At 40.1% G+C, this 25,295-nt stretch overlaps 1 protein-coding gene across 1 annotated transcript in view; it reads left to right on the top strand.

The window, feature by feature from the left end:
• Positions 1-25,295, top strand: part of LOC133542406 (kinesin heavy chain-like) — a 396,917-nt gene that overhangs the window by 314,860 nt on the left and 56,762 nt on the right. The window contains exon 24 of the mRNA XM_061886494.1: positions 17,317-17,533. Coding sequence (XP_061742478.1) covers positions 17,317-17,533 — 217 coding nt within the window. The remainder of the gene's footprint in view (positions 1-17,316; positions 17,534-25,295) is intronic.

Below are 25,295 nucleotides of genomic sequence, written 5' to 3'. Positions count from 1 at the left end.
TTAAAATGCATACAAAAAGAGAAAAATACATGTTTTATCTCACATAAGGATTGTGAATGAGTCCAAATTTTACAACAAATACTGGAGCTCCACTTTAAGTTTTCTCTTTTTCTTGCAAATTTAGATGACTTGAGATTCAATTGCCTTTGATTTTCTTTTTCTGGATGAGAGGTGCACTGCAGCAGCGATCCAATCTTGGTGTGGCTGCAGGGAGTTCATCTTCTCCTGCTTCTGGAACTGCAGATACAAACACTACTCATAAATCAACAAAAGTCTCGGACTAAGCAGAGTTCTCTCATTGTAATCACTAAGCTGCATGCAGACACTGTGCTCTTTTTATTAGTTTCCTCTCTGGATGGGAACGCTACTGTACTTTGCTTTTACTCTAATATAGTTATCCCTCATTTATCACAGCTCATTTGTTCCAAGCCTGTCCATGGTAAACTCATTTGTTTGTGACTTCCATTCATTTTCTACTGCTTATTCCCTTTGGGGGTGTTTGTGACTTTCCATATATATATATATATATATATCTTTTTTTTTTTTTTTTTACATTATTAGCACTTTCTAAACATGCATTAACAGCCATATAGTCACCTTTGCACTCGTGTCACTCAAAATAGTGTATTTTATTATTGATTGCATTACTCACTGGCAATCCTCCAAGCGTCATTGCTGTGCCCATCCAGTACATCACCGGTGTCAAACTCAAGGCCCGGGGGCCAGATGAGTCCCGCCACTACATTTCCTCGCTCCTAAATATTCCAAAGTCAACTGTCTGCTTTATTATAAGACAATGGAAGAGTTTGGGAACAACAGCAACTCAGCAATAAAGTGGTAGGCCACATAAACTGACAGAGAGGGGTCAGCGGATGCTGAAGTACATAGTGCAAAGACTTTCTGCATAGTCAACTGCTACAGAGTTACAAACTTTGTGTGACCTTCCAATTAGCCCACGTATAGTACACAGAGAGCTTCATGGAATGGGTTTTACATGGCCTAACAGCTGAATCTAAGCCATACATCACCAAGTCCAATGCATGGCGTGGGATGCACTGGTCTAAAGCACGTCGCCACTGGACTCTAGAGCGGTCCCTTCGCCTTCTCTGGAGTGATGAATCACGATTTTTCATCTGGCAATTAGATGGACCGGTCTGGGTTTGGAGGTTGCCAGGAGAGCGCTACATTTCGGAATGTATTGTGCCGAGTGTGAAATTTGGTGGAGGAGGAATTATGGGGTTGGGTTGTTTTTCAGGAGTTGGGCTTGGCCCCTTAGTTCCAGTGAAAGGAACTTTGAATGTTCCAAGATACCAAAACATTTTGGACAATTCCATGCTCCCAACCTTGTGGGAACAGTTTGAAGCGGGCACCTTCCTCTTTCAACATGACTGTGCACCAGTGCACAAAGCAATGCCCATAAAGACATGGATGACAGAGCCTGGAGTGGATGAACTTGACTGGCCTGCACAGAGTCCTGACCTGAACCCGATAGAACACCTTTCGGATGAATTAGAACGGAGACTGAGAGCCAGGCCTTCTCCACCAACATCAGTGTGTCACCAATGCGCTTTTTGAAGACTGAAGCAAAATTCCTATAAAGACACTCTGCAACCTTGTGAACAGCCTTCCCAAAAGAGTTGAAGCTGTAATAGCTGCAAAAGGTGGACCCACATCATATTGAACCCGATGTGTTAGGAATTGGATGGCACTTCATGTTCATGTATGAGTCAAGGCAGGTGGCCAAATACTTGTGACAATTTAGTGTATATCTAGTATGGATAGGTAGGAAAGTCATTGATTGGTTGATTGGAGCTCCGCTGCTACAAAATTTGGCCGCTCTAATCCTGCGAGACTTCAGTGGTTACATAAAATAATTAACATAATAGAGTTACATTCTTTTTTGTGACTAACAACAAGAGAGCAACATGGTTGACAGCATCAAACAAGCTTTATAAACAACGCACTCCTGAATCTTAAATCTAAAGTGTGGTAAACGTTTGGATTTTTTTCTAAAGAATGGTCAGTTGGATAAAAGTGTGGCTGTTACGGTTGTACAGGGGAAAAGACGGCACAGACAGGAGGGATGTTATTTTGGCTCTATCTATCCATCTATCCATCTATCTATCTATCTATCTATCCATCTACAAGTGCCCTCCATAATTATTGGCACCCCTGGTTGAGATGTGTTTTTTAGCTTCCAATTATTTTATTTTTTTTCTAAATAATATGGGACCTTAATGGAAAAAAAGAGAAAAATCCAACCTTCAATACAAGTGCATTTATTCAGTGGGGAAAAAATCCCACATAAAGAAATAATTATTTGACATCAAATAATGTGTGTCACAATTATTAGCACCCCTGGTGTTAATATTTTGTACAACCCCCTTTTGCCAACAAAACAGCACCTAATCTTCTCCTATAATGTTTCACAAGATGGGCAAAGACAGAAAGAGGGATTTTCAGCCATTCCTCTTTGCAGAATATCTCTAAATCATCCAGAGACCTGGGTCCTCTCCTCTGTACTCTCCTTTTCAGCTCACCCCACAGGTTCTCAATGGGGTTGAGGTCAGGGGACTGAGATGGCCATGGGAGGAGCTTGATTTTGTGTCTGGTGAACCATTTCTGTGTAGATTTGGCCATATGTTTAGGGTCATTGTCTTGCTGAAAGACCCAGTGACGACCCAGCTTCAGCTTTCGGGCAGAGGGCAACAGATTTTGATTTAAAATGTCCTGGTATTTCAAAGCATTCATGATGCCATGCACCCTAACAAGGTTCCCAGGGCCTTTGGAAGTGAAACAGCCCCACAGCATCACTGACCCACCCCCATACTTCACAGTGGGTATGAGGTGCTTTTCAGCATGCGCATCTTTCGTGGTACGCCAGACCCACTTAGAGTGTTTGTTGCCAAAAAGCTCAATCTTGGTCTCATCTGACCAAAGCACACGGTCCCAGTTGAAGCCCCAATACCGTTTGGCGAACTCCAGACGCTTGCGTTTATGATTGTGAGTGAGGAAAGGTTTTCTCCGTGCATGCCTCCCAAACAGCTTGTTGGCGTGTAGACAGCGCCTGATGGTTGATTTGGAGACTTTGTGACCCCAGGATGCTACCATTTGTTGTAATTCTGTAACAGTGAGCTTTGGAGATCTTTTGATTTCTCTTACCATCCTCCTCACTGTGCGTGGTGGCAAAATAAACTTGGGTCCTCGTCCAGGCTTATTTACCACTGTTCCAGTTGTTTTGAACTTCTTAATTATTCCTCTCACAGTGGATATGGGCAGCTGCAGTTGAGTGGCAATCTTCTTGTAGCCTCTGCCTGACCTGTGAAGGTCGACGCACATCTGCCTCACTTGTATGCTGTGTTCCTTTGTCTTTCCCATGTTTAAGAGTGGATAAGAGAAATGGCCTCGGTGTCACGTCATATTTATACCCCAGGGAAACAGGAAGTGATGAATTACTAATTAAATGTTCCTACGTACTCTGGTAAACTTTGTAAACTACTGTAGAAATGACAGAAATGCTTCAATTATATTTATTTCCTGGGAATTGTTAAGGGTGCCAATAATTGTGGAACAGGTGATTTAATGAAAAATAATTATTTTTTAGTCAGGGATTTTTTTATTTTCTTACAATTCATTTGAGTTGAAGGCTACATTTTCCTACACTTTTCAGTGTGACAGTATTCTTCTGCAATAAACACTGAATTTATTTTAAGGCTTTTAACACATCTCAACCAGGGGTGCCAATAATTATGGAGGGCACTCTATCTATCTATCTATCCATCTATCTATCTATCTATCTATCTATCTATCTATCTATCTATCTATCTATATATATAAATGTATATGTGTGCGACTATGTGTGAAGAATAACGGATGAGTGTTACCCGGAAGTGTTGAGCAAGGTGCGGAAGTCCAAGAGGGGGGAAAGACAAGCTTAGAGGTCCATGAGACAGGCAGACAGTCGGGGACAATGGCAAGGCGTCCAAGTCTGTGTCCAGGCGGAAGGTCGAGATCCAAGATGCAGCCAGCAAAGGGAACACAGGGAGACGAGACCCACAGCTTGTGATGTGGAAACGAAGGTAGGCTGTGTACAGGACAGGTCGCTACGTTCTGACCCAGGATAGCAGGTTGTGCTGGTTAATGAAGGCAGGGCTTATCATCGGCGACAGGTGTGTTGATTGCAGATGATCGATTGCAGCTCTTTGCTGCAGCCGGTGGCACGCGCCGTGACAGTGGCCACTTGTAAAGTTTGGAAAGCAACGATAAAGAAGCAGCAGCATAACTAACCTTGTCACACACCTGTTGTGACGACATGGAGAGATGAGGACGCTAATGCTAGCAGAGCTACCAACTCACAAGACAAGGACACTGATTTGCAAGACTTCCAGCCCAAATTGAGCCACACCTTTGCGAGGCAACCACATCATTCATTGTGCTAAAGATAACGACCGAGCTGCACGGTTACCAGCAGAATGGCACTTTGAAAAGTCCTTGGGCTTCTACAATAAAGCTGCTGTTTAGTTTACTTAATTGTATCTCACACTTCTCATTATAGCACCTCTACTTCATGCAGACCTTGCTTTTTTCTTCATTTAATTGTTGCTACCTCCAGCAAGAACCTGGGTGCTTTTCCTAAAGTGTTTTGTTTAAATCTTCTTTTCCTAATGTTTATAGGTTGGAATGCACTTAAGTTGTTAGTTTTACTATTTCTTTATAATTGATACGGGAACTGCCTGTGTATTTAAAAAATAACTCAATGACAATGTTGTGACATGATACATAAGGTGAATGGGTCATACTTTGGGGAGGTTTTGCTCCTCTGGGTTCTTTTGACCACTAGTCATCGACATCACCACTCCTTTTCAGAGTTAACAATAATGTTTATTTTACAATAAACGTGTTAGATTATGCAAAGTCTGTGTCCTTTTCAGCAATTGTCTTTTTCCTTGATCGAGGACATGAATGGTTCTCTATCAGAGTCGTCTGTCTTGCTTTCGCTCCCCTGGTGCTTCGGCAACCGCCATCAACAACAACTCCCCTCTCCTTCCCGACTGCTGCCTTTAACAGAGCGACAGGTGATCAGAAAAATACTCTCAACTGTGTCATCTACGCACCTGCCGCTGATCTCGAAGCTGGTCCTGACACACCCCGTTTCGCTGCAGGTCCGCACGCCACGCCCCCCACATACTTCTATAGGGTTTGTCTACCTTCAAGGTACTCAAAGCGCTTTGACATTATTTACACATTCACCCATTCACACACACATTCATAGCGGGTGCTGCCATGCAAGGCCCTAACCACCACCCATCAGGAGCAAGGGTAAAGTGTCTTGCTCAAGGACACAACACACGTGACTAGGAAGGCGGAAGCTGGGGAATCAAACCAGGAATCCACTGTACCAACCCGAGCCACACCGTCACCTGATACATCACATTTTTTGTCACCATGCAATGATTCCATCTGCATCAAATGGCATTGAATCGTATTGCGTTGAATCGTCATGTTTTAAAATGTACTGTTAGTAGGGGTGTTGGAAAAAATCGATTCGAATACAAATCGAATCGAATCGAATTGAATACGGTGTGCAGAATCGATTCTCTTTTTTTTTTAATTATTTAAAAAAAATATATATATATATATAAATGTATATATATATATATTAGGGGTGGGCAAATTAATGCGTTAATTACGCGTTAACTCAGCAATCTATTAACGCCGACAATTATTTTATCGCACAGTTGCGTATGTTGTTTACATGCTTTTATTTTGTTAACGCCTTTTCTTAAAAAGATGGCGTCGCCCGGATGGGCCTCGTTGTCGAGGGGCTCTTGGTAAAGATGGAACATTTCATGTTAGACCCGCTCGACATCCATTGCTTTCCTCCTCTCCAAGGTTCTCATAGTCATCATTGTCACCAACGTCCCACTGGTTGTGAGTTTTCCTTGCCCTTATGTGGGCCTACCGAGGATGTCATAGTGGTTTGTGCAGCCCTTTGAGACACTAGTGATTTAGGGCTATATAAGTAAACATTGATTGATTGATTGATTGAAAAATACCGGACAATTCTGCAAATTTCATGGCTGGCTTACAGCGTGGTCACTCCGGGATCACGTACGACCGCCAGACAATTCTGAATGTGGATAGATCGGCCCGTTTTGGACTGAATGACGCGTGCTTGCTAGACCGGCTAGCTAGCATGGGAATACTTTGCCGGCTACATCCAGGGGCCTGTGAAGCAGCGGAGTATATATGTTGTCTGTCTATTTATCAATAATGCAGACGAGGAGTGTTAGCTGAGTTCTTAGCGTTTACTTTCAGAGCGTGCATATCACAACATACAAGATGCCGTCATGGCGACACAACCTATACCGGGCTACCGCGCATGCGCGTCACTCCTGTTGCATGCCGGGTAGGGTAGTTCTCATAATATCACAATATAGTACCATGTATATGCATTCAGTTTATCAAAGCACCAAGCAAACAATCGGAAAACTCCCATCATATCAATTCCTAGATATGGTCATAATTATTTTAAGTGCACTACGCAGAATAAACACAATATTAATAATGCTACTACGGATAATTTGATCAAAAATTCCCTAAAACAGCCCACTACCTATAATAGAGGTTTTTTAAACATAAGATCCCTGATAAAAAAAATGTTTCTGCTGTTACCTCAGAAATTGCCTGTTCAGATGTTATGATTGTGGCTCAGAGATTTGTATGTAGATGATATTTATTTTCCATAACAAACAGGATAACTTAAATACCCTGGCAGTGGCAATAGGCTTAAATGTTTGTATTTACATTTTTTGAGTTGATTTTCATAAAATATGCTATTTAACTGCTACTGTTTAACAAGGACTGATTTAAATTGTGTTTGCACAACAAATGTTTTGGCGCTTTTGTTCATGTGGGGGAATATTCCAATAAAGGTGCATTACACACTACTTTTGAATTCATTATTGGGCTTTGCGTGTACAATGCAGTTAATCGCGATTAATTGGAGAACTAGTGCAATTAACTTCGATTAAAAATTGTAATCGTTGCCCAGCCCTAATATATATATATATATATATATATATATTTTTTTTTTTTTATCACTCCAACAAAACAATACACAGCAATACCATAACAATGCAATCCAATTCCAAAACCAAACCTGACCCAGCAACACTCAGAACTGCAATAAAGACACAAACACGACACAGAACAAACCAAAAGTAGTGAAAAAAAAATGAATATTATCAACAACAGTAACAATATTAGTTTTAATTTCAGCATAGCAGTGATTAAAAATCCCTCATTGACATTATCATTAGACATTTATAAAAATAATAAAAATGAACAATAGTGTCACAGTGGCTTACACTTGCATCACATCTCATAAGCTTGACAACACACTGTGTCCAATGTTTTCACAAAGTCATATTTTCGGTTTGTTTAATAGTTAAAACAAATTTACATTATTGCAATCAGTTGATAAAACATTGTCCTTTACGATTCTAAAAGTTAAAAAAAATAAAAAAATCTACTACTCTGCTAGCATGTCAGCAGAGTGGGGTAGATCCTGCTGAAATACTATGTATTGAATGAATACAGAATCGTTTTGGATCGGAAAAATATCGTTTTTGAATCGAGAATCGAATCGAATCGATATATTATCGAATTGTGACCCCAAGAATCGATATTGAATCAAATCGTGGGACACCCAAAGATTCACAGCCCTAATTGTTAGTAAATCATATCATAACCCATGTATCTCGATTCATATCGGAGTACCATTTAATGTAGAGATTCACACCCTTAGCAAACATCTTTAATGATACAATTTAATGATACAAAATATGACAAATACTACACTGTAAACTTTTCCTACATTTTGTCATATTCCACGCTTATTTTTGTCCTGAAAGTTCTACGCACAACACCCCATGACGATGTGGAAACATTTTTTTTTATAGAAATTTGTGCAAATGTAAAAAAAATTTAAATTAAAATCACGTGTGCATACATTATGTTGCCAAAAGTATTTGGCCACCTGCCTTGACTCAAATATGACCTTGAAGTGCCATCCCATTCCTAGCCCATAGGTTTTAATATGATGTCAGTACACCTAAGGGGCCAAGCCCAACTCCTGAAAACAACCCCAAACCATAATTCCTTCTCCAACAAATTTCAGTCCGAAAGACAGCGTTCTCCTGGCAACCTCCAAACCCAGACTGGTCCATCAGATTGCCAGATGGAAAAGTGTGATTCATCACTCCAGAGAAGACGTCTCCACTGCTCTAGAGTCCAGTGGCAACGTGCTTTACACCACTGCATCCCACACTTTGCATTGGACTTGGTGATGTATGGCTTAGATGCAGCTATTCGGCCATGTAAACCCATTGCATGAAGCTCTCTGTGTACTGTACGTGGGCTAATTGGAAGGTCACATAAAGTTTGGCACTTTGTAGCAATTGACTGTGCAGAAAGTCTTTGCACTATGTGCTTCGGCATCCGCTGACCCCTCTCTGTCAGTTTACATGGCCTACCACTTGGTGGCTGAGTTGCTGTTGTTCCCAAACTCTTCCATTTTCTTACAATGAAGACGACAGTTGACTTTGGAATATTTAGGAGCGAGGACATTTCACGACTGGATTTCTTGCACAGTTGGCATCCTATGACAGTTCCACGCTGGAAATCACTGACAGCTGCCCATTATTTCACAAATGTTTGTAGAAACAGTCTCCAAGCCTAAGTGCTTGATTTTATACACCTGTGGCCAAGTGATTAGGATACCTGATTCCCATCATTTGGATGGGTGGCCAAATACTTTTGGCAATATAGTGTAAGTATTCACAGCCTTTACTCAATATTTTATTGATGCACCTTTTGCAGAAATGACAGCCTCAAGTATTTTTAAATACAATGCCACCTGTCTTTGGACAATTTCACCCGCTCCTCTTTGCAGCACCTCTCAAGCTCCATCAGGTTAGATTGGCAGCAATGGTTTTCATCTCGGGTGTCTGCATTCATCTTTCCCTCTATCCTGACTATCCGCCAAGTTCCTGTCGCTGAAAAACATCTCCACAGCATGATGCTGCCACCACCATGCTTCACTATAGGGATGGTGCTTGGTGTGACACCTGGCATTCACACCAATGAGTTTAATCTTTAAGAAATTGGCCAAATATTGGTGTGTGCGGTCTTTTAATAATCATAATACATGCATTTTCAAAACCTCAAAGATGCTTGGAGAAAAAACAATTTGAGTGTATAAAATAGCGAAACACAACAACACAAAACAGAGAAAGTGCAGTTTAAAAGTACATACATGATTAAAATATAATGTGATCCGTGACCCCGAATGGGACAAGCGGTAGAAAATGGATGGATGGATGTTACTAAGTGTGAACATTTTAAAGTCATATGTTTGAAACAAGTGTGCCTTTTAAGTTTTCACTAAATATGATCTATTTGACAAATTTAAATTTAAAAATGGGGGTAATCTGGGTCAAACCAGTGGAGAAGCGATGCTTTAGTTAACTTACTTGATATCAGGGGCGTCGCCAGACATATTACACTGGGGCACGTGCCCCACTGTTGATCTGCAATGCCCCAGTAAAAATTTCACCAATAAAAAAAAAAAACGCTTCAGAGTTTTAAGTCTACATAACATAGACAACAGCGCACATACCACTTAGTATGGTAATTTATTGCTACTGTATTCACTCCACGAAACAGTGAGCACATGGCTACTTAATATGGTAATTTTTTCCGGTGTGGATCGAGACTTGGTTGAGAGAGACAGAGAGAGAGAGAGAGAGGGGGGGGGGGGGGGGGGATTCGAATCACTGCGTGAGGTAGGTGACGTTAGCCAACAACGATTTGTTAATTACAATATTTTGATTTTGATTTGACTCAAACTGTAACTCCTAGATGGATTTAGCCCCTTGATGCATAACATATGCACACCCCTTTTAATGCACAACATGGGTCAAAAATTGACCCGCATCAATTTCCCATGTTATTTCTTGCTGCCTGAGTGTCTCTTTGCTGTATCTTTTGAAATCAATGTATTTTATAATTTAATACTTCAAGTATTCTTTAAAAATACTGTTTTTGATTACCACAAATCATTATTTATATTTTTCTTACCATACTTTATGAACAAAAGTATTTTTTGTAATACTACACCAAGTTTACACACATGGGTCCAAAATGGATGAAGGTATATTACAATAATATTTTACTTCAAATACCTATTTTAGATGTGATTTGGGCCAAACAATTATACATTTATTATTTGAAACCTGGTTATTTGTCATTTTGCCAACATCTGGCAGTAACAAAAATAAACTTGTGAATTACACCAACGTAAAATAAAATTGTCAATTCAGTTCTTATGATTATTTTATTCTTTATTAGTTAGTTATCCAAAGACATGCACCTGGGGATAGGTTGATTGGCAACACTAAATTGGCACTAGTGTTTGAATGTGAGTGTGAATGTTGTCTGTCTATCTGTGTTGGCCCTGCGATGAGGTGGCGACTTGTCCATGGTGTACGCCGCCTTTCGCCCGATTGTAGCTGAGATAGGCGCCAGCGCCCCCCGCGACCCCAAAAGGGAATAAGCGGTAGAAAATGGATGTATAGTTAGTTATCAGATTCCTCACATGAAGCACACATTACCACTGTGCGTTTGTGCTCTTTGCACACAGGCTTCTTGCACTGCGAACACCAGCTGACTTTTCTGTCTTTGGCAAATGGGCAGATCGCACACCTCTTCCTCTTCGCTGCACCCTTCTGTCTTATGTCCTCTTCTGTTTGGGTGGTGACTATGGTTTGTTTTTCTATCTCGCATCTTCCCATTGCCTCTATGATACGCTTTTGGAGTGTGGGCCTGCCCTCCATGCGGCTCTTCATATGTGGCATGACCAGCTCTTTGCCCAGGTCCTTGATGAATAGTCTGCGTGCATTGGTGACACCACCCATGTAACCAGGGTGTTCTGTAGTGAAGTTGGTGTACGCATTGAGGATGGCAATATCCAGCATATTGTACCAGAGCACCATGGGCCACCTCCGTGTTCTCCGTTTGCATGTGTAGGTGCCAACCATCTGATCTGTTGTGTCCACTCCTCTTTTGTTCTGTTGTAGTACAGTATCACTTTTGGTTTCTTCTTCTTACTGTCATCCACTGCTTTGTCATCATGCATTGTGCTCAGAAGGACAACAGCCTTTCCTTTCTTCTGCACATACTGTAGCTCACCATGGTAATGTTGCCATTGAATCCAAATTCTGAGCTATGAATCAGCCGTGATTTGCATGGCTTCATGATAGGTGGTCTGTCTGGTTTGTTCTGGCGAAGAGTCCCAACAATAGTCAGGTTCTTCTCGAGGAGCTTCTCAGCCAGAGGGACACTGGTGAAGAAGTTGTCCATTGTGATGTTGCGAACTAACTCTAACCCTAAATTTTGATTTTAGCTGAATAAAAACATGATATTACCTGAATATATGTGATAGTAAACGATAAAATACATTTCTTTGAAATATATAGCAAAGCAACGCTCAGGCTAACATGAAATAACATAGAAAATAGATGTGGGTCATTTTTGACCCATGTTGTGCATTGGAAGGTTAGTAATACAAAAATCAATTTTATTCAAAAAGTATGAAGAGAAAGAATAAAATAACAATGTTTAATGACCAAAAACAAGTTAATTTAGGAATACCTGGAATACTGAAATATTACATTCAATTATTGCAAAGAAACAGATAATAAAAACGTGTTTGGGTCACATTTGACCCATGTTATGCATCAAAGGGTTAAGAAAGTTATTCGCCCGCAGCAGAGAAGAAGCGAGGAATGAGAGATGTAAGTGAAGTCCTTGCTAGCTAGGCAACATCATTGTCTTAAGTTGATGCTAAGTTAGCTAACGTTATTCCTTGTATCAAGACAAACATATTCATTTGCTGTACGAGCTGTCAGGGGAATTTCCAATGAACATGAAACATGTTGGTTATTGTCTGCTGGTTCTGCATCAATAATGATTTGGAGTAAGCATGTGTGAGTTGAGTGCTTCTCAAATGGTTTATCTTCAGGAAGAAAAACATTTTTCCATTTCATCAAGTCGTGAGCCAATTTTTAAATCATTCAAGTTTATTTCACAGAAAAACAGCACAGTAGGCTTGTCTTGTTAATCGGTGCGACTTTGACTAAAATAATCTTGTTTTGTCACCAGAAAAATGGCTACAGCTAAAGCATCTGGTTTTATTTCCAGAAAAAATAGTAATATTTCTGTATTTGTTTTCAGAAAGATGGCTGAAAATATCGGGTTTTGTTGCCCCATTTAGATTTTTTTAAAATATATTTCCATGTCTGTTCTGAGTCCTCCGCCAACTTGTTAGTCGGGTTGCCTTTTGCTAAAATACTCACTAATAGTCACTAGAAAAAAGGCTAAAATAATCTGGTTTTGTTGCCACAATTTGATTTTTTTCTCCCTAAACTTTTTTTTTTTCATGCACACATCTGACTGCGACTCACTGAGAATGACACACAATCCACTTTTATGTCACGACCCAGCTGTTGGGAACCACTGGTCAACTGTATAACAGTTACTGTAATATTTCCATGTCTGTCCAGAGTGATTGAACACTTTGCAAAAATGAAAACGAGACGTTACAGTTTACTTCTCAGAAAATGGTTCCCTGGATTGACACACAACAGTTGTTCATTTATTCTACTACTGTGGCTTTATTGTTTTGTGTATATTTTATAGTTTTGTGTATCTGAAATAGGATTAGCCACATTGCCATAAATGGAAATTTAATAATATAAAATAACCCAGAGATGTAGGGGTGCTTTATTTTTTGTTTTACTTTTGTAAATGTTAAATTTGCAGATGATTACTGCAATATGTATTTCAAAAAGATTCATTGCTCTTCCTTTTTGCTTTTACCAGTAGCAGTTTAGAAGTCTGGAGTAAAAAAGTGCACAAGTAGTTCAAATGCATTAGTTAATTTCAGGTGGTTAATCAAAGATCCATACAACATAATCTGATATGATTTCATAGTTTAAAGCACTATTTATGTATTTTTTATGCTAAATAAGTGCTAAAAATGATTTTGCTTGCGCGCTTTGCACGCTCACATGAATTATTTGCGCCCCAGGTCTGCCCCAGTACAGTATTAGGTCTAGTGACGCCCCTGTTTGATATGGGCTGCGTTTTTGGTAACCTATAATGTGATTAAGTCTATGTTTTACACAACTTATTTTGTGTGATCTGTGAGGAGGATACGCCTGCAGGGTCACTAAGCTGCTGAGGCTGATTAGTTATTTCACTGACGCCAACCAAAACATAACCTTTTGCAGTGCTTTTCAAAAATGTTATTTGAAGTAATATGGCCCACGTAAGTGCTGTTAATGTAATGTGATTATTTTGCAGAAAGAGTAAGAACCAGGGTTCATACGGGTGCTTAAAAACCTTGAAAATGCCTGGATTTTATTGTTGTGTTTTCAAGGTTTGAAAAATGCTTGAAATTTGGGTGAAGTGCTTGTAAATGCTTGGATATGTTCATCAAGTTTCTCGGCAGTCTGACTCAATAGGCTAATTATAAAATGGAAAAAAATAAAATAAGTTTCCTTAAAAATGAAAGCTACACGCTTGACCTGTTGGCTTTGCATGAGCCCTCGCTTTAGGTTGTTGTCATATAGGGCTCTGTGTTGCCCCAAAGAGGACAGTGGTGCATCGGTCCATCGTGTTGTCATTTTAATGAACATTGGAAAATGACAAATACAAACTTTGGATAAAATTGGGACCAAATCCATGTGTAGCCTGATGCAAAGTATGCAAAAAGGAAATTCATTTGCACTTTTTGGACTTGTTTGCACTGTGAAGGTCGTATGTCATTTGTAACCTTTTGCACAACTTAGAAATTAGTTAATGTGAATGATTTTGAGTTTTTTATGCAACATGGTTTGATTTATTTTTTGCTCCATTATTTTGGTTGTCTACCTAACTTGTCTGACGACCTCAGTTAAAGCAAACACGTTTCATTTTATCCATCATGATCCGTGGTCTGGTCCATGTTTTGGTTATGTTTTGTTAGCTTTGGACTCTTTCAGTTCCTGTTTGACACCTGAGTTTGATTTGGTTGCCTTAGCTACTTATTATTTTCACCTGCCTCTGGTTAGTGGTCTCACGCTCAGCTGCGGTCAACCACTAATCAGAGAGCTATTTAGTCACCTTGCTTCCCACGCTCAGCCTGGCGTCATGGCTTATTTCATGCAATACCATAGTTCAAGCTGTTTGTTTACTTCATGCCTTGCCAAGTAAGTCTTAGTTATTTCATGCCACAGTTTCATGATGTTCATGTCCTAAGATTTTTGCCTTAGCTTCCGCGTGCGATAGGCACGCTTGCCTTCGGGTTGTTTTCCGTTTTGTACCTCGTTGAGTGTTAATTGGAATTAAAAAATGTTTTTACCTGCACGCCTTGTCCAGAGTAGTCCGTTTGCATCCCGGGGAAACAAACCTCGCAGTAAGCTGCGACACTCCCGTAATGACAATATAGTTTTGGTTAGTTGCGTTAAAATGGTTACATTATTTGACTTGTTTGTACTGTGGAGGTCATTTACTATATAATTTGTAACTTTTTTCACAACTTAGAGCTGAAATAATACGAATGATTTTGTAGTTTTTACACAACATGGTTGTATGCATTTCTTGCTCTATTATTTTGCTTGTCTACTTAACTTGTCTGGCTACCTCAGTGAAAGCAAAAAAAGTAAACTTTTGTCTTTTTGTTGATTTCTTATCGTAGCCACAGTTATAAGGCTAGATGTGCTTAAAGGGGAACATTATCACCAAACCTATGCAAGCGTCAATATATACTTTGATGTTGCAGAAAAAAGACCATGTATTTTTTCAACCGATTTCCGAACTCTAAATGGGTGAATTTTGGCGAATTAAACACCTTTCTGTTTATCGGTCTTTTAGCGATGATGTCAGAATGTGACGTCACCGAGGTAATACACCCGCCATATTCATTTTAACATTACAAACACCGGGTCTCAGCTCTGTTATTTTCCGTTTTTTCGACTATTTTTTGGAACCTTGGAGACATCATGCCTCGTCGATGTGTTGTCGGAGGGTGTAACAACACTAACAGGGAGGGATTCAAGTTGCACCACTGGCAAGAAATCTGCCGCCAGACCCCCATTGAATTTACCAGAGTGTCTTCACATTTGACCGGCGATGCTAAGACAGACATGGCACAGAGATGTATGGATAACCTGCAGATGCATTTGCAACGATTAAGTCAACGAAATCACAAAGGTGAGTTTTGTTGATGTTGTTGACTTTTGTGCTAATCAGACATATTTGGTCACGGCATGACTGCCAGCTAATCGATGCTAACATGCAACGCTAATCGATGCTAACATGCTATTTACGCTAGCTGTATGTACATTTGAAACTAGATACCCACATTTAATGCGAAACAAACACTTACCAATCGACGGATTTAAGTTGCTCCAGTGTCACAAGATGCGAAAGTCCTGATCGTTTGGTCCACACATTTTACCGGCGATGCTAATAAGGCAGCCATGCTATGGGCCACTTCATTAGGTACACCCACGCTATGGCCGAATAGCGTCAATAGCTATTCGCTCAATAGCTTCAATTTCTTCTTCAATTTCGTTTTCGCCTTCTGCCTCAGTACTCCGACCATCTGTTTCAATACATGCGTAATCTGTTGAATCGCTTAAGCCGCTGAAATCCGAGTTTGAATCCGAGCTAATGTCGCTATATCTTGCTGTGGTAACCGCCATGTTGTTTGTATTGGCAGCACTGTATGACGTCACAGGGAAATGGACAGTGGTTTCGAAGATAGCGAAAATAAGGCACTTTAATGTTTTATTTAGGGATATTCCGGGACCGGTAAAATTTTGAAAAAAACTTCAAAAAATACAACAAGCCACTGGGAACTGATTTTTATTGTTTTTAACCCTTTTGAAATTGTGATAATGTTCCCCTTTAATGAAAGGTGACCGAGGTGTTGTGAAACAGACTAAATATTTTCCTTAAATGTATTAGCCTTATATTAATGTGTATCAGTTTTGTTAATAAATGAGTGGAATTGACGTTTTGAGGGTGCGTGTATTTATATCACATTATGCAGTTTACAAGCACAAACACGCTCTGAATGCCCTGATGTTCCATGTCATTGAGTGCTCCAAGTAAGAAAAAGAACAAGAAATTTGAAAAACAACACAAATGGAGACACATTTTCAAACACCATTGACTTCTTCTTCTTTCGTTTAACATCAGATGTTCAACTCTGTGTCGCGTAGCCATAGTCACATCTCTGGTCCTAGGTGGAGGAGGCTAGCCTCCGAGCGCGGTCCATATAAAGGGCAGATGTTGATTATATGGTCGGCGGTCCACTCAGGGTCTCTGCACTCGCATGCCGCACCGTCCGCCAAGCCCCACGTCTTCATTGATGACCCAAAGCGACCGACTCCAGTCCGTGGACGGTTCAGCGTGAGCCATTGTCGGCGTGGTAGGTCGTCTCCTCCTGGGTCCCAAATGTAGCGGTAGACTCGGGAGGGCTCCGCCCGACTCTCAATCCTGCTTCCCAGCTGCAGCCAACCATGCACCTCTGTCCTCAGAGGGGGAGTTGAGCATCCCAGGAGTGGCGGGACTTGAGTGCTGAACACCAATGACATTGAATAGTCACACTGCTTCATTTTCTATTCCCTATTCAGTTAATAATAATTGCTGCTTCAATGTTAGGCTTAGCTTTTATCAGATTTTCCCTATTTTTTCTCCAGACAGCATTTGGTGACCTCAAACAACAAGACTATGGATTGATTCACACTGGTTTTTCGCCTTTTGAAGGGTACTGGGAAAACCGGAACATTGATCTTGAAAGTCCTTAAAAAAGTGCTTGAATTTGGCCATGGAAAAGGTGTATGAACCCTTAAGAACATCACTGATCCAAGAATGAATGGTGGCCATGCCTATTAGAAACCCATCCAGTCTCCTTTTGCAGTACCTGAGTGTATTTTCTCCATGCTAGAGGCAGTTGGGCCATCAAGTCAGTTTTGTCAGTGGTTCCACTTGGCTGCATCTACTTGGCTCTGGCTGACACAAATGTTCCAGTTCACTTGTTCCTGTTCCAGGTCACTGTTAATTCTACTTCAGAATGTCCTCGTGCTGTGCCGGGGGGGACGATCATACGGCCAAAACCAGGCCAGACATTGTAATAACTGGAGGACTTTGTTTAAGTATTGGTGCAAACTAGCCAATGAAAGTATGAATATTTGTGCGCAGCTGGTACGTGACAATGCAGACCTGCGCTGTGAGCTTCCTAAACTGGAGAAACGGCTTCGGTCTACGGCAGAGCGAGTCAAGGCGCTGGAGGGGGCACTGAAGGAAGCCAAAGAGGGAGCCATGAAGGATCGACACCACTACCAGCGAGAGGTGGAGCGCATCAAAGACGTGATGCGCGTGCAAAATCCTTTTCGCCGCCCTTACGCTGCACACATAGGTCAGTAACGGTGTCGGCTATGTTTACACAAAGTGTCTTAAATCGGATTTATTTCAGATCTGATTTTTTCCAACTGACTATTAGTGACTAAGTGGAACGTGATTTTTATCAGACAGGCCCCAATGTGGGCTTGACGTCACCGCCATGCACACTTCAATAAAATAAAAACAAAATAAGTTCACCGGGAGGAAGTCGCTACTACTCCAAAATAAAATAGAAGTCGCAACACCTTAAAAATGAGTGACTTGGCCAGGGTTTGAACTCACAACCTACCCATCTCAGGGTGGACACTCTACCCACTAGGCCACTGAGTAGGTCCCTAGTTCTTTAAGGTTTAAATAGCCTTGGAAAGTGAAATAATAGCAAATTATAAAATATAGTAATAATGATTTTTCAGCACATGGATTTTTTTTCGAGAATTGATGTGCATTGATGGCAACTTTCAATCTTTAAAGTCATTTTTGAAAGATAAATCTTGTTGTCGGTAATTTTGTGGTGAGCTTTGTCAGTTTTGCATGATTAAGTAGTCATTAATCACAATCTATATAATAAACAAAACGTAACCAAGATTGGGTTGTGCCCATTAGTGAACTAATGACATAACCATCTTGACTTTGATCACATTGCACACGAGTGAATGAAGGCATACTTACTCAACAGCCATAGGGTGGCAGTATGAACATTGCCAACACTGTCATAAAAATGTGCCATATAGTGAAACCACATTTAACAACACTGTCCTAATCATGTGCCATATAGTGAAACCACATTAAACACTGTCAAAAACATGTGCCATATAGTGAAACCTCACTAAACAACACTGTCATGAATATGTGCCATATAGTAAAATCCTACTAAACAACACTGTCATAAATATGTGCCATATAGTGAAACAACACTGTCATAAATATGTGCCATATAGTGAAACCACACTAAACAACAACGACCAACACATTTTGGAAGAATATTTGCACCGTAACACAACATAGACACCACAGAACACATTCACAGAATTCCCTGCAACACCAACTCTTCCGGGACGCTACAATATAAACAAACGCCATTGGTGGATCTATACCTGACATCCACTGTAATGATACCACGTATAATAGCGTATTTAGTCGATACTACCATGATTACAGAGAGGAAGTCCCTACTACTACAAAATAAAATAGAAGTCGCAACACCTTAAAAATTAGTGTTTTGAAATGAGTTTATTTCGGTCATATAATCAACCAATTTGTGTCATCAATTTAACAGTACAGACTATACATATTAAACAATCATACATATTTACACACAAGAAGAAAAGAAAAAGAATGACCGAAAAAGGAATAGGCTGAAGCTAAGGCTTATATTTGGCTTTGACATTCACTAAAAATAAGATTACCTGGAACATCAACGTTCAAAAAAATCAATGGGATGAAAGTGATTGTTACTATATTTTATAATGGTCTATTATTTCACCGTTCAGTGCTTTCTTAAACCTCAAGCCTTTTTTTGTTCAAATAAAGCCAATAATGACATTTTTTGTGGTCCCCTTTATTAAGAAAAGTTCCAAATAAATTTTGGTACCGGTACCAAAATATTGGTATGGGGAAATCACTAATACACACACCGAGCACCCACTGGCAGAAATGTAGATCGGTGGCTATGGTTTTAATGTATTGTGCCTGCTGAGAGCCATTTGCTTTTCGGCTGGTGGGGCACCACTTTCCTTGCCCCTCAAGAAAAATCCAAATACCACATATTTCATGCTGCTAAAAGTCTTTATAAGTCTATAAGTTCACAAGTTATGTACAATACAACTTACAGGAGCATCGTACTCTAATTCATGTATCCTGCACTCTTTAAAGAAGGATGCAGAAAGACAACCTACAGTTTGTCATGTAGGTTTTATTAAACCAGTGTTCAACCTTTTTTGAGCCAAGGCACATTTATTTGCGTTGAAAAAATGTGGAGGCACGCCACCAGCAGAAATCATTAAAAAACGAAACTCAGTTGACGATAAAAATTTATGTCGCGATTGTTGGATATGACTTTAAAGCATAACCAAGCATGGATCACTATAGCTCTTGTCTCAAAGTAGGTGTACTGTCACCACCTGTCACATCACACCCTGACTTATTTGGACTTTTATGCTGTTCTCCTGTGTGTAGTGTTTTACTTTGTGTCTTGCGCTCCTATTTTGGTGGCTTTTTCTCTTTTTTTGGTATTTTCCTGTAGCAGTTTCACGTCTTCCGTTGAGCGATATTTCTCGCATCTACTTTGTTTTAGCAATCAAGAATATTCTAGTTGTATCCATCCTTCTTTGTGGGGAAATTGTTGATTATCATGTCATTTTTCGGATGTACGAACCCCGTTTCCATATGAGTTGGGAAATTGTGTTAGATGTAAATATAAACGGAATACAATGATTTGCAAATCATTTTCAACCCATATTCTATTGAATATGCTACAAAGACAACATATTTGATGTCCAAACTCATTTCCCAACTTCTTTGTCACATGTTGCTGGCATCAAATTCTAAAGTTAATGATTATTTGCAAACAAATTTTAATCAGTTTTAACATCAAATGTGATAATAGTAATAATAACTTAGATTTATATCGCGCTTTTCTAAATACTCAAAGCGCTCACAGAGAAGCAGGACTCAACATTCATTCACACCTGGTGGTGGTAAGCTACATCAGTAGCCACATGCTGCCCTGGGGTAGACTGACGGAAGCGTGGCTGCCAGTTTGTGCCTACGGCCCCTCCGACCACCACCTATCATTCATTCATCATTCATTCACCAGTGTGAGCGGCACCGGGGGCAAAGGGTGACGTGTCCTGTCCAAGGACACAACTGCAGCGATTTTTTGGATGTCAATCGGTGGGAAGCGAACCTGCAACCCTCAGGTTTCTGGCCGGCCGCTCTACCCACTACGCCATGCCGCCTTTGTAGCATATTCAACTGAATATGGGTTAAAAATGATTTTCAAATCATTGTATTCCGTTTATATTTACATCGAACACAATTTCCCAACTCATATGGAAACAGGGTTTGTTCTTTGTGGACGCCGTCTTTGCTCCACAGTAAGTCTTTGCTGTCGTCCAGCATTCTATTTTTCCTTAATTTGTAGCCAATTCAGTTTTTGTTTGGTTCTGTATAGCCTTCCCTAAGCTTCAATGCCATTTCTTAGGAGCACTCACCTTTTGTTTATTTTTGGTCTAAGCATTTGACACTTTTTTACCTGCACACTGTCTCCCGCTGTTTCCGACATATACAAAGCAATTAACTACCTGTTGCCACCTACTGATATTGAAAAGTATTACACGGTTACTCTGCCGAGCTCTAGACAGCACCGACACTCAACAACAACACATCATTTGCAGACTGTAATAACTCGTTTGCGAAAAATATTTTTAACCTATATAGGTGAAATTAGATAATCTCCCACTGCACACCAGGCTGTATCGCATGGCACACTAGTGTGCCGCGGCACAGTGGTTGAAAAATACTGTATCGAAGACACAATTTAGAAAATGTAGCTACTAACTTTAAGCAGGCTGTCTGTGTGTTTCATCACCTACACATGTGATAATTGCCCTGGCGTTGCAGCGTGAGAATGTCTTACATGGCGCAACCCTCCCCTCATGTCTCTGCCCTTCTTTCACCTCCTTCCCCTCGCTAAAATGTGTGCTCCAGTCTGTTCAACTCATTTCCTCTCACATGGTTTGAGCACACATTCCCGTTGTGTTTTACTCTGAGTCCGGCTATGTTTTTGCCTCTTTCCTCACTCAAAGCGTGAGTGAAGACTCCGTGCACTCCACTGTCCACCTGAGAAGACCTGATAGGAGATGATACAGTATCATCTGCTGACAGATGCTACCTGGTGGCTGTTTCAGCACACTGCAGATACAGTCTGGTGTGCCGTGGGAGATTATGCAGTTTCACCTATTTGGGTTTGCAAACCAGTAATTATATTTCACAAATTATATCCCGTTGTTGAGTGTAAGTGCTGTCTAGAACTCGGCAGAGTAACTGTGTAATACTATTTCATATCAGTAGGTGACTGCCGGTAGCTAATTGCTTTGTAGATGTCTGGAACAGGTCGTGTGAGACGACAATGATCTGTCGTGATCACAATATGCAGGCGACAGCGGGAGGCAGCGTGCAGGTAAAAAGGTGGCTCATGTTTAAACCAAAAATAAACAAAAGGTGAGTGCCCCTAAGAAAAGGCATTAAAGTTTAGGGATAGCTATGCAGAATGAAACTCAAACTGAACTGGCTACAAAGTAAACAATAACAGAATTCTGGACGACAGCAAAAACTTACAGCGTGTGGAACAGAGACGCCGTCCACAAGGTACATCTGAATATGACATGACAACAATTTCCACATAAAAAAGATTGTAATCTTGATTGCTAAAACAAAGCAGGTGCGGGGAATAGCGCTCAAAGCAAGACATGCAACTGCAACAGGAAAAGCCACCAAAATGAGATCGCAAGACAAGTAAAACACTACACACAGGAAAACAGCAAACAAGTAAAAATAAGTCATAAGTGATGTGACAGGTGGTGACAGTACTTTGAGACAAGAACTTTAGTGATGCATGCTTGGTTATGGTTTAAATTCATATCCAACAATTGTGACAAAGACTTTTTCTTGTCTACTGAGTTTTATTTTTTAAGGATTTCTGCTGGTGGTGTGCCTCCGCATTTTTTCAATGAAAAAAATGTGCCTTGGCTCAAAAAAGGTTGAACAACACTGCTATTAGGGTGATGAGAATCCTGCATGTGTCACATGCAGGATTCTCACAAGAATGAGGCAAACATACAACCTTACCTACTGTACCATGAAGATCACAAAATAGCGGAGAAATAGTTTATTGCTCTACCTTTCAGTATCAGGTTTTATCAGTCACTTAGTTTTTTTTTTCTTTCCCCAAAATAAGTTATCATCATGAAGAAGGTCTTACAATATGGCCAACTCATTCAAGTTTTGCAATGAAAGCCCGCTACTTGAATAACGATGAGCAGAAACACACTACTGTACACTCACTGGCCACAGCATTGGATACACTTACAGTCGTGGTCCAAAGTGTACATACCGTACACTTGTAAAAGACATCATGTCATGGCTGTCTTGCGTTTCCAATCATTTCTACAACTCTTATTTTTTGGTGATAGAGTGATTGGAGCACATACTTGTTGGTCACAAAAAACATTCATGAAGTTTGCTTTTTTTATGAATTTGTTATGGGTCTACTGAAAATGTGAGCAAATCTGCTGGGTCAAAAGTATACATACAAAAAAGTTAATATTTGCTAACATGTCCCTTGGCAAGTTTCACTGCAATAAGGCGCTTTTGATAGCCATCCGTGAGCTTCTGCTTGAATTTTGGACAAAAAAAATTGGTGCAATACAGCTAAATGTGTTGCTTTTCTGACATGGACTTGTTTCTTCAGCATTGTCCACACGCTTAAGTCAGGACATTGGGAAGGCCATTCTAAAACCTTCATTCTAGCCTGGTTTAGCCATTCCTTTACCACTTTTGACGTGTGTTTGGGGTCATTGTCCTGTTGGAACACCCACCTGAGCCCAAGACCCAACATGCGGGCTGATTTTTTGGGAGGTAATCCTACTTTTTCATTGTCCCATTCAAAGCACCATTTCCATTGGCAACAAAACAGGCCCAGAGCATAATACTACCACCGCCATGCTTGACGGTATGATTGGTGTTCCTGGGATTGAAGGCCTCACCTTTTCTCCAAATATATTGCTGGGTATTGTGGCCAAACAGCTCCATTTTTGTTTCATCTAACATCACATTGACAAAGACCTGAAGGAAGGTTCTGCGGTCAGATGAAACAAAAATGTATGTAAACTTTTGATCGCGACTGTACATGTAGTGATATGTACAAGTGGGCCTCGTTTTACTCGTTCCGTGTTGAGAAATTTTAAATGGATTCAGAAATAGCATCTACCAGGATGTTAAAGTGGTCGCTACACAAACATTTCATTTAAACAAAACAGAAAGGGACAAATGGTAGAAAATGGATGGATGGAGGTTACTGTTGATCACAACTATGCTAAAATATATGAGTGTAATGATTAATGGAAATATCGATGTATATTCTAAAAATTTGATTACATTGCCCTGTGCTTGACAGGTTTGCATTCTGGAGGATCAATTGATTTACAGTAGGGCAAAAAAGTATTTAGTCAGCCACCGATTGTGCAAGTTCTCCCACTTAAAATGATGACAGAGGTCTGTAATTTTCATCATAGATACACTTTAACTGTGAGAGACAGAATGTGAAAAGAAAATCCAGGAATTCACATTTCAGGAATTTTAAAAAATGTATTTGTAAATTATGGTGGAAAATAAGTATTTGGTCAACCGTTCAAAGTTCTCACTGATGGAAAGAGGTTTTGGTTCAAAATCTCACATTACATGGCCCCATTCCTTCTTTCCTTAACAAGGATCAATCGTCCTGTCCCCTTAGTATTCTTCTTCCTCCAAACACGACATGTTGAGTTTATACCAAAATGGATTCATGGATGATACAGCAGAGGATTGGGAGAATGTCATGTGGTCAGATGAAACCAAAATAGAACTTTTTGGTATAAACTCAACTCGTCGTGTTTGGAGGAAGAAGAATACTGAGTTCCATCCCAAGAACACCATACCTACTGTGAAGCATGAGGGTGGAAAAATCATGTTTTGGGGCAGTTTTTCTGCTAAAGGGACAGGACGATTGATCCGTGTTAAGGAAAGAATGAATGGGGCCATGTATCGTGAGATTTTGAGCCAAAACCTCCTTCCATCAGTGAGAGCTTTGAATGGTTGACCAAATACCTATTTTCCACCATAATTTACAAATAAATTATTGAAAATTCCTACAATGTGAATTCCTTGATTTTTTTTTCACATTATGTCTCTCACAGTTGAAGTGTACCTATGATGAAAATTACAGACCTCTGTCATCATTTTAGGTGGGAGAACTTGCACAATCGGTGGCTGACTAAATACTTTTTTGCTCCTCTGTATATTGATTGAACAACAGAAAAACATTGGATTAGGAACAGTAAACGTTATATAGAAGTTAAAGGCGTTGAACAATATTCATGTCTACCTGCCCGTTGTGGCGCCGTCGCCGTCAGTCGAATGGTGATATTCTACCAGCAGATTTTGTTTCATCGGCTACTTCTCACACCTCGTGGTTAAATTCACTTGGATATGCATTTTTGTTGAGTTGATTGCATATTAATTAGTCCTACTACCACTGTGTCAATTAAAAAATAGCAACCACAGTGAGATCCCAAACTTCTTGTAGAGATGTTTTTTTTTTCACTCATACTCTTACTCAACAATTTCACCGTTACAAGATCAGGAGTTTGCATGGGAGTTACACGCCCCATTACTCGTATTTTGTTTTTGTTTTCATTGTATATGTTTTTATTAACGTAAGAAGCCAAAAACTAAATTAAAATGTTATGAATTATCCAGCCTAATGTGTAGTACTTTACTCAGAGTGGTCACTGGGCGTCATTAATGTCACATGGATGTAGATCTAACGTAATACAGTGATTTTTTTTTCAGAGTTAAATCATTAACACAGACTTTCATTGAAGTCAGATCTTCTTTGCATATTTTTCCATCTAAAAAAAACCCTGTGGAGATTGGATAGTTTAAGTGAGACATCAAACTTGAATTGATTAACGTGGACCGCAAACTTAAACAAGTTGAAAAACTTATTCCGGTGTTACCAT

This window comes from Nerophis ophidion, linkage group LG02 (assembly GCF_033978795.1).
Source record: "Nerophis ophidion isolate RoL-2023_Sa linkage group LG02, RoL_Noph_v1.0, whole genome shotgun sequence".
In the NCBI taxonomy this organism is placed as follows: domain Eukaryota; kingdom Metazoa; phylum Chordata; class Actinopteri; order Syngnathiformes; family Syngnathidae; genus Nerophis; species Nerophis ophidion.
The sequence above is the reverse complement of the archived record's forward strand: the minus strand, read 5'-3'. Positions and strand labels throughout refer to the sequence as shown.